The sequence below is a fragment of the Aythya marila genome, assembly GCF_965140915.1.
Source record: "Aythya marila genome assembly, chromosome: W".
In the NCBI taxonomy this organism is placed as follows: Eukaryota; Metazoa; Chordata; class Aves; order Anseriformes; family Anatidae; genus Aythya; species Aythya marila.
In genome coordinates this window covers 15,643,174-15,658,497 of record NC_139081.1, presented here as the reverse complement: position 1 = coordinate 15,658,497, position 15,324 = coordinate 15,643,174, and the positions used below count along the sequence as shown (strand labels likewise).

Here is a 15,324-nt window from a genome sequence, read left to right as displayed (position 1 = left end):
AGTCTAATGGCAAGTGGAGACTAACAGTGGACTATCGTGGCCTGAACAAAGTCACGCCACCACTGAGTGCTGCAGTGCCAGACATGCTGAAACTTCAGTACGAACTTGAATCGAAGGCAGCCAAGTGGTACGCCACAATTGATATTGCTAATGCATTTTTCTCCATCCCTCTAGCAGCAGAGTGCAGGCCACAATTTGCTTTCACTTGGAGGGGAGTCCAATATACTTGGAATCGGCAGCCCCAGGGGTGGAAACACAGCCCTACCATTTGCCATGGACTGATCCAGTCTGCGCTGGAGCATGGGGAAGCTCCTGAACACCTGCAGTACATCGATGACATCATTGTGTGGGGTGACACAGCAGAGGAAGTTTTCGAGAAAGGGAAGAAAATAGTCCAAATCCTTCTGAAAGCCGGTTTTGCCATAAAACAAAATAAAGTCAAAGGACCTGCACGAGAGATCCAGTTTTTAGGAATAAAATGGCAAGATGGACGTCGTCAAATCCCAATGGATGTGATCAACAAAATAACAGCTATGTCTCCACCAACTAGCAAAAAAGAAACACAGACTTTCCTAGGTGTTGTGGGGTTTTGGAGAATGCACATCCCAAATTACAGTCTGATTGTAAACCCGCTCTACCAAGTAACCCGTAAGAAGAATGAGTTTGAATGGGGCCCTGAACAACAACAAGCCTTTGAACAAATCAAGCAGGAAATAGTCCATGCAGTAGCCCTTGGGCCAGTTCGAACAGGACCAGGTGTAAAGAATGTGCTCTACACTGCAGCCGGGGAGAATGGCCCCACCTGGAGCCTCTGGCAGAAAGAACCTGGGGAAACTCGAGGTCGGCCCCTGGGGTTTTGGAGTCGGGGATACAGAGGATCCGAGGCCCGCTATACTCCAACTGAAAAGGAGATACTGGCAGCATATGAAGGAGTTCGATCTGCTTCGGAGGTGGTCGGTACTGAAGCGCAGCTCCTCCTAGCACCCTGATTGCCGGTACTAGGCTGGACATTCAAAGAAAGGGTCTCCTCTACACATCATGCGACTGATGCTACGTGGAGCAAGTGGGTTGCACTGATTACTCAGTGGGCTCGAATAGGAAACCCCAGCCGCCCAGGAATATTGGAAGTGATTATGGACTGGCCAGATGGGCTCGTGATCAAGGGGTGGACCTGACCATGGATGCCATAGCACAAGTTATTCATGACTGTGAAACGTGTGCTGCAATCAAGCAAGCCAAACGGTCAAAGCCTCTTTGGTATGGAGGACGATGGCTGAAATATCAATATGGAGAGGCCTGGCAGATTGATTACATTACACTCCCTCAAACCTGCAACAGCAAGCGCCACATACTTACAATGGTGGAAGCAACCACCGGATGGCTGGAAACATATCTTGTGCCTCATGCCACCACCCGGAACACCATCCTGGGCCTTGAAAAGCAAGTCCTATGGCGACATGGCACCCCAGAAAGAATAGAGTCAGACAATGGGACTCATTTCCGAAACAACGTTATAGACACTTGGGCCAAAGAGCATGGTATTGAGTGGGTGTATCACATCCCCTATCATGCACCAGCCTCCGGGAAAGTTGAACGATACAATGGACTGTTAAAGACTACATTGAAAGCAACGGGTGCTGGGACATTCAAAAATTGGGATACGCATTTGGCAAAGGCCACCTGGTTAGTCAATACTAGGGGATCTGCCAACCGAGCTGGACCTGCCCAATCAAACCTGTTACGTACTGTAGATGGGGATAAAGTTCCTGTAGTGCGTGTAAGAAATATGGTGGGTAAAACAGTCTGGGCTACTCCTGCCTCAGGAGAAGGCAAATCAATTTGTGGGATTGCTTTTGCTCAGGGACCTGGATACACTTGGTGGGTGATGCAAAAGAACGGAGAGGTCCGGTGTGTACCTCAAGGGGATTTAATACTGTGTGAGAATAGCCCATGAATTGAATTGTACCATGTTAATTACCATATAATACTGTATGTTATCACTACCATGACTACTATATACCCTACATGAAAATGGTGACTAATCAGAATGTATGGAGAAGAGTGTAACCTGAGCATGACATAAATGGTATGGAATAAGGGGTGGATAGATGTCCTGGTTTCAGTTAGGACAGAGTTAGTTTTCTTCCTAGTAGATGGTGGAATGCTGTGTTTTGGCTTAGGATGAGAAGAGTGCTGATAACACCCCGATGTTTTAATTGTTGCAGAGCAGTGCTTACACCAAGCCAAGGACATCTCAGCCTTTTGCTCTGTCCTGCCAACAGGCAGGCTGGGGGTGCAGTAAGAGCTGGGAGGGGACAGACCCAGGACAGGTGACCCAAACTAGCCAAAGGGGTATTCCATACCATCTGACGTCATGCTAAACAATATATAGGGGTGGGTAGCCGGGGGGAGGGGGCCGGACTGCTCGGGGTTAGGCTGGGCATCCGTCATCAGGTGGTGAACAATTGCATTGTGCATCACTTGTTTGTACATATTATTAGTAGTAGTACTATTATCATCATTGTATTATTATTATTTTGTCTTATTAAACTGTCTTTATATCAACTCACGGGCTTCACTTTCCATTTCTCTCCCCCGTCCCAGACAGGGAGGGGGGAGGGTGAGTGAACGGCTGCGTGGTGTTCAGCTGCCGGCCGGGTTAAACCACGACAAAAGGATAAATAAATCCAGAAATATTCACTGTTGCAACACTATGGGACTATTATTTCAGCAGACTTCATATGAGTTTTCTTTTAGCAAATAAAGAAATAGTTACAGATAAAATAAGTATTTTTATCTTATTAAGCACAATTATGTGATCTACAGAAGTAGGTGCCACATCTCTATAGCTAGTTCAATTTGTTGATCTGTGGCACATTGTGTACAGGAACAGCTGTGAGCGTTGCTGCATTTGAACAGATTCCCCACTACTACTACTACAAAAAGGAAATATATATATATATATATATATATATATATGCACACACACACACAAATGAAACAGAGACAGTCAGAGCACAGCCACCTTGCAGCCTCTCAGTTTTCTATGGGACAGAGTCACAAGATGTCCAGAAGGGCCATAGCAAACAAACTGGTCTATACTCATCTCTAAGCTGTCATTTTCAAATAAGCTGTTAGTATTTATTACTCCATTCTTTTGGCAGCAGTGACCTTAGATGCTTCAGGAGTTCTACATAATAGCCTCTCTTCCACTGCAGCTTTGACCTATCCTATTGCAAAACTATTTTTAACTTAATACAGCAAATTATTTTATTTCAGTGAGTATTTTTTATTCCTATAGCAACAGGCTATTATTGCTCTGCTCTAAATGGATGAGCACAACTCCCATTCCCAGCTTTATTTCTGAAGGGATTCCAAGTATTTCCTCAGGGATGCTCCCTCTAGAATTGTAGTAATGCATTCTATTCTAGTGTATTACCTGCTTCTCCAAGGACACTGCATTTGTCATATTATATGCGGGCATTTCAGCGTATGCCCCTTGCAACCTATTTTGACTTTGGAATACAGAAATAGTTACATATACATAGAAGATACAGATGAAGAGGAACCATTGGTGAAAAAAAAAAAAAAAAGAGCAACCAGCCCTACATAAACTACATTTTAATAAGATTAAACTGGGGGGGAGTTATGAGTGAAGGCATGCAAGCATTAAGAATTGCATGCAAGCATTAAGAATGGGCTGAGGCGTACTGTGTTTTAGGGCAGCTAGACATTCACATCACTGAACCAATACTGCAGCAACAACCATGCAACAACTCAAGAGTTCTGCTATGGCTGTTAAAGGCCTTGCTCTGTTCTGAAGGCAGGAGTCACATAAGTATCTAAATCTCCTAAAAACATACAACTCATCTATCCATCACTGCCTGAATCTTCCTGTAAAACTCTAAGAGTAAAGGCTCTTCCACCTACACATACAAATTATAAACTGTGTCTACTTGCATGAAAGGCATTCCATACACAATTTACACTGTATTATGCCATATTCACCAGCGTTTAAAGTTAGAAAAAAAAAATTACCCCCAGAAAATCTCAAAGCTAAGTTATCGATGCAGTTATCAGTGACTTCTCAGAGAGAAGCTATTTTCAGGGAAAAATGCTCTTATACCAATTCAGCCTTGAAGCCAAATTATTATTTTATTCCAAGAGGATAAAATAATTTAGTGTTTAGTTGAACGAACAGGAAGGATGTTCTCAGCTTTAGATTTACTGGTTTTCAGTTTAAAGCTCACATACCTGCCTTTGCCTTTCCCTTACACTTTGTGTAGTTTCACAATTATACTTTACAGACCTTATTTTACTTTTCTCTGTTTGTTGTCGTAAGATAGACTCGCACAAATGTCACTTGGAACCAACTCTATTGGAAATAAAAACTTTATAAAAACTATTCCCAGTTCCATAAATTTCTTTTGCTTACTTATTCAAAAAATAGAGAACGAAAAATTCATCTTTGAAAATGAACCTATAGTTTAAAATAAGAAAGACAAAGAGCTTTATTTACTATAAGGGAGAGAGGCACAAGGGACACAAAAACAAAACAAACCCTGGTGATTCATATCTAACAAACCTCAGGAACTTTCTATGCTGTTTATGCACATAAGCCCCTACCCTAGAGACGACATTACCATTCTTCTTGGCTGATGTTTCAACTGCAAAATCTTAAGGGAGTCATGAATATCCACATCACTGTAATCAGTTCTTTTTTCATTCTAAGAAATAATACATTATCTGTAGCACATGCCCCTGCTGCTCTTAGTAAAGTCATGTGATTTATAATTTTGATGCACACCAGTGCAAAGCTGGATTTTTTAGGCCCAATATTAATTACTAACTTTCATGTACTAGGAGTACTTACACTGTATATTCCTAGGCAGACAGAACGCTACCTAACTTGAAATCTTTACAGCCCAGTACCCACAAATTCAGCAGATTTACCACAGATTCATGAGAAACGGGGCTGAAAGATCACCCGGTCTATCACATCTTTCTTGTAGGCAATCCTGACAGAAACCTGTCTTGGTACGCCTAACACTTCCCTGCAACTATTCAGCTGAGTCAGAAGAGAAATGTGCATAGGCACATACATCTTCAGAGTCAACAGGTGGAAGCACACATCATTGTGAATATCTACTGACTTTATTAGGATATCATGGCAAGGTCCATCTGAGAAAAAAAAAAAAAAAAAAAAAATGGCCTAAAGCACATAGCCAGAGAGAAATAAAGCATGTTACTGTAGCAGGTATGCACACAGATACACCCCCCACACATTAGAAAACAAACATTAAGCAGGAAAACTACTCTTTAATCTAATCATCATCAACCAGCAAATCTATTTTAGATGCAATGCACTGTCAAAGAACATACAACTTATCACCTACTCCCCCCCCCCCCGTTACTCTGTGCTCATAAACAGGCACAACTTCAAGATACTTTCACTCAAATCAATGAGCTGTCTTCATTAGTTTACAACAAAAAATAAAGCAGGTCACTTAATGACATTCATGTCATAACTCAGATCTGAAATAAACATATTATGCTTCACCACACACCATATCAAACTATTTCCCCTGATAGGGCTGACTTTCAGCAGTGTGCGTATTTTTTATATTGATTATCCCTTCCAAATGATAATCAATATAAATTTGACTCCCATGTCAGTAGAAATATACCTTCTGTTATTCACAGTACGATGGTGAACAATCTATAAATTCAATAAAAACACTGAATTATCATTTTGACCCACTTAGGACTCAAAACCTATTTTTGTCACATGTATTGCCTTAAATTTTAAGACATTTAAGACATTTTTAAGACATGTGCATTAGTCTGAAAAGTTTTTTTAGAAAGAGCTGCTGCACATCCTAAAGCCCTGTAAGTACAATATAGTTGTGTCTGACAAAACATGGACAAGTCTCCCAGGTAAGAGCTACAGGTAAGTTGGAGGAGGAGTATAAACATCATAGGTCTACACAGGCCTTCAAGCCAAGCTCTAGTGCTGTCTGGAGGCCTTGGCCCTCACCTCAGGGTACCTGTCCACCAAACCCTTCCTCAAGCCTTCCTTGAGATGCTACAAACTGAAAAACCATTCCACCAGCCCCATGTCCAAAAGGGGGGGGGCAACTCTCCCTCAAGTGTCTTCCCCACCTCCAAATCCCTTTGCATACACCCTGTCCTCCAGCAACATCATGAACAGAGAATCACAGAATGGTTTGGATTAGAAGGGACCTTAGAGCCCCTCCAGTTCCAACCCCCTGCCATGAGCAGGGACACCTCCCACCAAAACAGGCTGCCCAAAGCCCCATCCAGCCTGGCCTTGGGCACCTCCAAGGATAGGGCAGCCACAGCTTCTTTGGGCAACCTGTGCCAGTGCCTCACCACCCTTTCAGTGAAGAATTTCCTCCTAACCTCTAATCTAGATCTCCCCTCTTTTAGTTTAAAACCATTCCCCTTTGTCCTGTTATTATCCAATTGAGCAGAGAGCCACTCTTCTTTTTTTTTTTTTTAATAAGTCCCCTTTAAGTACTGAAAAGCTGCCTTGTTTTCTTTAGACAATCCCCCCTCTCCCAGCACCTGCCCCAAACCCTCAAGTTACCCCGCGCCTGCCCTGCCCTGCCCTGCCCCATCCCCCCCGCACCCTAATTCGCCGACGCCCTCCCCCGACCTCCCTTTCACCGTCAGCACCCCCCACAACCCCTCGACAAATCCCGCTCCCTTCAGGGGCCGCCGCACCTCGCGGTCCTTGAGGCCGAGGAGTAGCACCTCCTCCATGAGGGTGAGCCGCGTTTCCTTGGAGTCACCCTTCACGTCATCCCCCAGCTCATCTCGGTGGCCTTCGTCCTCCAGGCCGCCGCCAGCCCCCCACTCCTTGTCGGCGGCGGCGGCACTGCGGGAGGCCTCAGTGCGGCGCTGCACCAGGCCGGAGCTGCGCTGGGTAAGGGAAGTCATGGCCGGAGGCGGCGGGGAGGGTACAGGGAGGGGGAGCGGGGAAAAGTAAAGCGCGGGAGCCGCTCCCACCTCGGCCCTACCCGCACCGCCGCTGCGGCCGGCCGGGAGGACTCATGAGGAGCAGGGCTGGGGCTCGGCCACAGTGAGGGAGGTGGAGGCGGCCGGCGTCCTCCCCTGCGGCGACCGAACTGGAGGACTGCGCTCCTCGCCCAATATGGCGGCGCGGGCTGATGTCAGCGGAGGATGTGGCAGCGGCGGTCGGGGGGAGGCACCGGAAAGGGAGCGAGACCCGACCCATCCCCGCTCTCCTGCCCGCCCCGCTCTGCCCTGAGGGACAGCGAGGACGGTCCCCCGGGAGGGGCGGCAGTGGGCGGGGGGTTTCGGGGGGTTCCACAGCAACAGACGGGCGAAGTGCGGTACAGAGGGAGGGGGACAGGGACAGGGACAGAAAGGGGGAACGAAGCCCAGGGGGTGCCGGCTGCCGTCGGGGGTATCTCGGCTATAGCCGGGGCGAGTCTGTGACTCCTCGGGAACTGTCCCCCGAGCCGGCCATGGCACTCGATAGACAGTGCCTTACTGACGGCCATCGCTCTGCTTGGTTTCAGTTTTAGCTGCCACACCTTGCCTCATGGATACCATGGCACTCTCAATATGAGCGTCTGATATATATAACCACAACAACGAAGCTCAAGCCACATTGAGCTCTTAACAGTCTTGACTTCAAAATGAACAGATGCAGTCCCTTGTCCACAAGGCATCTTGCCAAGCCTTCAACTGCTCCTGCAGGCCTGTCCAACACCTTGACACCAGTGCTGCTGCTGCTTCAGCCACAGATGGAGGCAGCACAACTTCTCTTCCCATGCACTTCTATTTACCCAATTCAAGCGCTGCAATGGCCGTGTTTGTGAGAAACACTCTGTAGCCAATACCTTAGGCTCAGGCAAGGATCTCAGTGAAGTAGCATTTTTATTCGCGATTGCAATGGTGGGGGCCCTACAAGCAGGAGAGCGCGCTTACTAGTTCCATAACACAGTTTATATACTTTTTTTTTTTTTTTTCCTCGAGGACCAGGACCCTAACATTTCCCCATTGACTGGATTTGGGTAATCCAGGTTCACAATCTATATGGTGCTTCACAGACAAGACATGGCTTTCAGTTGCCAGCCTGTTATAAGTCAAATTTCTTTTGACTTTTATACTCTTTGAGGTGGTAATGTTTCTTACACAGTGATTTCTGCCTAATTGCTCTAAGGATTCTGGTTGTCTGCATTTTACAAGGTCGTCTGTTAAACTTTCTTATCACTGCAAGTATATCTCAATACCACATTCCTTCCCTTTAAGCAATGTAACTCTGTGCAAAAACATTTTTATTCCCACATGTTTCACCAAAACCTCAAACTATCAAAGCCAAATCCCACATGTATTCATTCCGAAGTAGTGTATTTTGTTGCAGAATAAAGGTGCCTCTAATGAAAGGATGGCCTATACTCCAGGGTTAGTGAAGCCAAGGATAGAAGAATGGGGACTTGCTTAGTCGCATTAAAAATAGATGTTGCTGAATGTCTTTACTTACTACTGTGCAAATTAACTGAAACAAGGACTCTTGGGGCCCCTCACAAAGGATGGTTCCTGACAAAAATGGGGAAACTGTCTCAAAAACCATCTGAGACCGACCTTGTGGTTTGGACAAGAGCCAAGGAGCAGCTGAGCCTGCACAAAGGCAGGAGGTCAACTAGTGGTGATGAAGAAGAGTTATCAGACATCATCCCTATGACCCCCGGCGACCACCATGAGAAGGCACTGCACAAGTGCAGACAGAGGAGTTTATGGAAATTACTTCTTGGAACTAATTTTAATATGAAGCAGGGATAGGTTATGCATATGTATAGGTATATTGGGAAACTTCATGCATATGTAACTTTTTACTGCATATAACCAAGGTAAGTTGCCGCGTTGGGGTGCACGTACCTTTGGGAGCTATCCTGCATGCGCCCGGCGCCAAAATAAACCACATACCTACTTTATAACTCATTTGCTTTCAGTTGTAGAGTTATTCCATGAATCATTTTGGCGAGCCAGGCAGGAAGCTCTCTGCCTGCCCACAGCAGTGGCTGTGCTGCGGATGTCCTAGCGCGCACCGGGCACATTACCCTGAGGGAAGTCTGCTCCTTGGCCGCTTACTGCACAGGCAGACAACAACCTGCTGGACTGTGGCCAAACAGTATGTGTAACAGTACAGGAAGGGCAAATAAGTCGTACACGTGGCCAGGGCAGCTGGTAAACCGCACAGAGACGTCTGGCGTGCAGCATAGTCCCTGTAAAGGAGGAGGGTACACTACAGGCTGACTGATGGAGTGGTTGAGGGGGATTTGCTGAGGGATAAAGTGGTCAAGAGGGATTTGCTGACCAATGGAGCGGCTGCTAGTGATCTTGGGAGCAGATCGAGCAAATCCGAGGTTACTGCTGCATCCCAGTTCTGGGAGGACTTGCTAATGACTGTATAAGAAGCAGGAAAAGGGTAAGCGGACCTCTCACAATTGTGACAAGGTTACCTGGGTAATATTTGCAGCTGCAGGAGGGATGCTAACTGGAGTGTTAATAATTGTATGTCTTATTTCTAGATGTCCGGGTATCTAATGTTGAAAGTGTGGGAATAAAAATGTTGTTTTTGCACAGTTACATTGTTTAGAGGGAAGGAATGTGGTATTGAGATATGCTTGCAGTGATAAGAAAGCTATAGCAGGCAACCTTGTAAAATGCAGACAACCAGAATCCTTAGAGCAATTAGGCGGAAATCACTGTGTAAGAAACATTACCACCTCAAAGAGTATAAAAGTCAAAAGAAATTTGACTTATAACAGGCCGGCAACTGAAAGCCATGTCTTGTCTGTGAGTGCATGGACTCTGGAGGTTCTGCAGATTGCTGACAGAGGGCCCGAGACTTATTAAAGAGGCAGGATCCACTGTGAGAATAGAAATGTTGTTTTTGCAGTTACATTGTTTAGAGGAAAGGAATGTGGTCTTGAGGTATGCTTACAGTGATAAGAAAGCTTAGCAGGCGACCTTGTAAAATGCAGACAACCAGACTCCTTAGGACAATTAGGTAACAATCACGGTGTTAAGTCAAGTCAGATAAGTGAAGAAACATTACCACTTCAAGCAGTAAAAATGTCAAAAGAAATTGAAATTTAACAGGCCAGCAACTGAAGGCCATGCATTGTTTGTGAAGCATCAGATAGATTGTGAACCTGGATTACCCACTCAGTGGGGAAACGGGAGGGTCCTATCATCAAAAGGTATATAAACTGTGTTTTGGAGCTAGTAGATGCGCTCTCTCCTGCTTGTGGGGCGCCCGCCATTGCAATTGCGAATATATTACTACTTCACTGAGATCCTTGCCTGAGCCTAAGTTATTGGCTATGGAGTGTTTCTCACACCATGAAGTAGTGGAGAAGGGAAGAAGGTAGGCACTCCAGGTTTAAGAATTGATCCAGTAACTCTGTGCACAGACCAAGGTAAGAAATATTAAGTATTGCCTTGAGGGTCGGGTGAAACTCTGTGTGAAGAGTCTCAGGAAATTTGGTGTACGGTAATCCTTGCACGGGGAAGTGCTTGGAAGTACACCAGGGAATCTGGTAAACTCATAGGTGTGCTGTAACCCTTGCACGGGGAAGTGCTTGGCAGTACACCCCCATTTTCCAGAATTGGAACGTTAGTGTGTGGTACACTGCAGAAGGGAAATTTCTGTAGCAACATACTGACGAGGGCTAGGAAAAATGGGAAATATGAGTTCCAGGGGATAGGGAGATATCCCTGGGGGAGTGCCTACCAATAGTTCTTCCTGAAGAATGATAAGCAATTTGGAAAAATAATCCCAATATTAGAGGAGATGATAAAAGGAAAAAAAAGAAAAAAAAAAAAAAGAAAAAAAAAAGTTAAATATTGTGTATCAGTCTGGACAAAAGAACCAATTAAGGAAATAGCAGTATTTTGGCCAAAATACGGGTCTGATGAAAATTCAGGATTTAAATTTATGTGTAAACAATAAGATTCCTTTTTCGGAGAAGGAGCCAAGTTGTGCTCCCTATAATCCTAATATTGCACCGGTGGCAGCACCAGTCGTTCCAGGAAGGGAGACAGGGACTGCAATTAACACTGTCCCTAGAGAAGAGTATACTCTAGGCTCTGGCAAGAATTAGAACAAGGTAGAAGATCTATTGAGAATTTTGCCTTCCCTGATACTAGCAGTACTAACACTAACTGTGTATCCTCTTAGGTGAACTACCCCCCCTCCTTACCAGCAGAGAGGTTAGGACTTTTAAGAAGGAGAGGAAGTCTTTATTTGAGGACCCAGTATCCCAAGGGCTCTTGGAAGTTCATTGTGTGATTAAAGCCTGGCAAAATACACAGAAAATGTTTCAGAAGGTGGGGGGATGTAGTGAACGGTCACTGGGGGACCCTCCTGCGGGAGGCCCTTGTGGGAATAGAAATGTTGTTTTTGCAGAGTTACATTGTTTAGAAGGAGGGAATGTGGTACTGAGATATGCTTACAGTGATAAGAAAGTTTAGCAGGCGACCTTGTAAAATGCAGACAACCAGACTCCTTAGGACAATTAGGTGAAAATCACGGTGTCAAGTCAAGTCAGATAAGTGAAGAAACATTACCACTTCAAGCAGTAAAAATGTCAAAAGAAAATTGAAAGTTAACAGGCCGGCGACTGAAGGCCATGCATTGTTTGTGAAGCATCAGATAGATTGTGAATCTGGATTACCCACTCAGTGGGGAAACAGGGGAGGGTCCTGCCATCAAAAGGTATATAAACTGTGTTTTGGAACTAGTAGATGCGCTCTCTCCTGCTTGTGGGGCGCCCGCCATTGCAATCGCGAATAAATTACTACTTCACTGAGATCCTCGCCTGAGCCTCAGTTATTGGCTATGGAGTGTTTCTCACACCCTGGAGGTGTGTGTCTGGAGGGGAGATGAGAAGGAAAAGCAGAGAGCGAAACTAATGGTATTGACAGTGCAGTGGGTAGTGAGGCAGAGGTTTGGAGAAGGAGGAAGAAAATCTTCAGGAGGAGTCAGGGCCAGGATGGAAAGGAGAGGAAGAGAGATGAAGGAATGGCAGGCAAAGAAGGCTGCCTGTGTTGTGGCCTGAATCCTAGCAGGGACAAGCTTTGATAAGATGTTTTAAGTATGGCCAGGCTGGCCACTTCGAATAGGAATATCTGGAGTGGAAGAAGGAGGAAAGAAGGAAAATGGGATTAAATATGGTATACTGATATGTTGTTTCAGTATCTTGGAGGGAAAAGGTATGGAATTAAGTTGGACCCTGAGTGAGCCTTTGGTATTAGAAAAGTACAGGCTGGAGAAAGATAAAGGAAGTGTTAAAAGGGTTGCTGAAGGTGTTAAAGGTGTGGCATGTAGTATTTAACAGAGCTGTTTGAAGTTGAATGAGCAGGGAAAGGGGATGTAGGCATTATCTATGTAACAGTCTAGAAGTTTTGGTATATTTGCTGTGGTGTTTGGTCAGTTTCCCAAGTATCGGGGAGGGGGACGGAGGGGGGACAGCCTGCTCCACCAGGAGCCACAGGCCGCAGGGGGGTTTCGGCTCCAGCGCCTGGAGCACCTCCTCCCTCTCCTTCTGGGCTGACTTTGATGTCTGTGGGGAGGTTTCTCACTCCTTGCTCTCCCAGCTGCTGTTGAGCAGCAGGTTTTTGTTTGTTTCTTTGTTTGCTTGTTTTCGTGGATGTGCTCTCACAGAGGCATGGACTGTATTGCTCATGGCTTGGCTCTGGGCAGCAGTGGGCCCCTTTGGAGCCAGATGAAATTGTCCCTTATCTGCCACGGGGAGGCTTCTGGGTTTTTCTCACAGGGGCTGCCACTGCAGTTTCCCACCCCCATACCCCTCACACCCCCCGAACCTTGCCATCAAACCCAATACACTGGGGCAGCTAGGTCATTACTGGCTTGTAAAGTATCAGGGATTAAATTAACTAATGAAACCCTAAAAAGTGATGGGGGCAGAAGGGGCTGGGATAACAGTGCCCCCTTTGGGGGATACCAAGCTGAGACTAGGAGATAAAACGATCACTGGGCAATTATTGCATGTACCCAAGGCAGGGACTAACTTGTTGGGAAGGGATTTGATGATGAAATTGGGCATTCAACTAGTAAATTGTTAAGCTGGAATAACAGTGTTATTAATGGAGTGCTCTCTGGCCCTGAGAGCAAACATATATTCACCTCTGACTGGAAAGACCCTTAAATGGGGGCGGAAGCAACAATATAGGTGGACAATTTTACCTCAGGGGTTTACAGGGCCACCTATCTATTTGGGTAAGTTCTAAAAAAAAAGATTTTGGAGCAATTACAACCTCCCAAGGAGGTATTAATGTTAACAAATATGTGGATCGTTTTCTATTGTCAGGACAGGAGAAAACAGTTGTAAAGAAAGCTACTAACAAGCTATTCAACTTTCTGGGAAAGCAGGGCTTGGGAGTATTGAAAAATAAATTACAATATGGAGAAAGAGAAGTCAGGTATTTAAGGCATCTAATGTCTGAGGGAAAACGAAGAATAAATCCGGAGAGGATTCAGGGAATTGTTGAAAATTAAGAAACAACTAAAAAGTTTTAAAAGAAAGATTTTTTTTTTTTTTTAAGGAATCAGGAGCCACAAAGTCTGAAGGAAAATGGATACTCCCTGATGGGAGAGAAATGCTGAATAAAGTGATAATGAGGCAAATATTAACTGTTTTACATCAGAAGAGTCATTGGGAGGTGCAAGCAATGTGTGATGTTGTGCTAAGAAAGTATGTCTGTGTAGGAATATACACTTTAGGGAAGCACACATGCAGAGGATGTACCATATGTCAAAAGGGAAATGTCGTGGTTTAACCCGGCCGGCAGCTAAACCCCACGCAGCCGTTCGCTCACCCTCCCCCCTCCCTCTCTGGGACGGGGGAGAGAAATGGAAAGTGAAGCCCGTGAGTTGAGATACAGACAGTTTAATAAGACAGGAAAATAATAATAATAATAATAATAATAATAATAATAATAATAATAATAATAATAATAATAATAATAATAATAATAATAACAACAACAACAATAATAATAATAATAATACAATGATGATAATAGTACTACTACTAATAATATGTACAAACAAGTGATGCACAATGGAATTGCTCACCACCCGCTGACCGATGCCCAGCTTAACCCCGAGCAGTCCGGCCCCCTCCCCCCGGCTAGCCACCCCTATATATTGTTTAGCATGACGTCAGATGGTATGGAATACCCCTTTGGCTAGTTTGGGTCACCTGTCCTGGGTCTGTCCCCTCCCAGCTCTTACTGCACCCCCAGCCTGCCTGTTGGCAGGACAGAGCAAAAGTCTGAGGTGTCCTTGGCTTGGTATAAGCACTGCTCTGCAACAATTAAAACATCGGGGTGTTATCAGCACTCTTCTCATCCCAAGCCAAAACACAGCATTCCACCAGCTACTAGGAAGAAAATTAATTCTGTTCTAACTGAAACGAGGACATCTATCCACCCCTTATTCCATACCATTTATGTCATGCTCAGGTTACACTCTTTTCCATACATTCTAATTAGTCACCTATAGTAGTCATGGTAGTGGTAACATACAGTATTATATAGCAATTAACATGATACAATTCAGTTCATGGGCTATTCTCACCCAGTATTAAATCTCCTTGAGGTACACACCGGACCTCTCCATTCTTTTGCATCACCCACCAAGTGTATCCAGGTCCCTGAGTGAAAACAATTCCACGAATAGGTTTTCCTTTTCCTGAGGCAGGAGTAGCCCAGACTGTTTTACCCAGCATATTTTTTACATGCACTACAGGAACTTTATCCCCATCTACAGTACGTAACAGGTTTGATTGGGCAGGTCCAGCTCGGTTGGCAGATCCCCTAGTATTGACTAGCCAGGTGGCCTTTGCCAAATGCGTATCCCAGTTTTTGAATGTCCCAGCGCCCATTGCTTTCAATGTAGTCTTTAACAGTCCATTGTATCGTTCAACTTTCCCGGAGGCTGGTGCATGATAGGGGATGTGATACACCCACTCAATACCATGTTCTTTGGCCCAAGTGTCTATAAGGTTGTTTCGGAAATGAGTTCCATTGTCTGACTCTATTCTTTCTGGGGTGCCATGTCGCCATAGGACTTGCTTTTCAAGGCCCAGGATAGTGTTCCGGGCGGTGCCATGAGGCACAGGATATGTTTCCAGTCATCCGGTGGTTGCTTCCACCATTGTAAGTACGTGGCGCTTGCCATTGCAAGTTTGAGGGAGAGTGATGTAATCAATCTGCCAGGCCTCTCCATATTGATATTTC

General features: G+C 45.1%; 1 protein-coding gene across 1 annotated transcript in view; it reads right to left on the bottom strand.

Moving 5' to 3' along the window:
* Positions 1–7,163, bottom strand: part of LOC309889576 (Golgi phosphoprotein 3-like) — a 56,633-nt gene extending 49,470 nt beyond the window's left edge. Inside the window, exon 1 of the mRNA XM_082782445.1 lies at positions 6,748–7,163. Coding sequence (XP_082638571.1) covers positions 6,748–6,963 — 216 coding nt within the window. The 5' untranslated portion in view covers positions 6,964–7,163. The remainder of the gene's footprint in view (positions 1–6,747) is intronic.
* Positions 7,164–15,324: the final 8,161 nt, after the last annotated feature.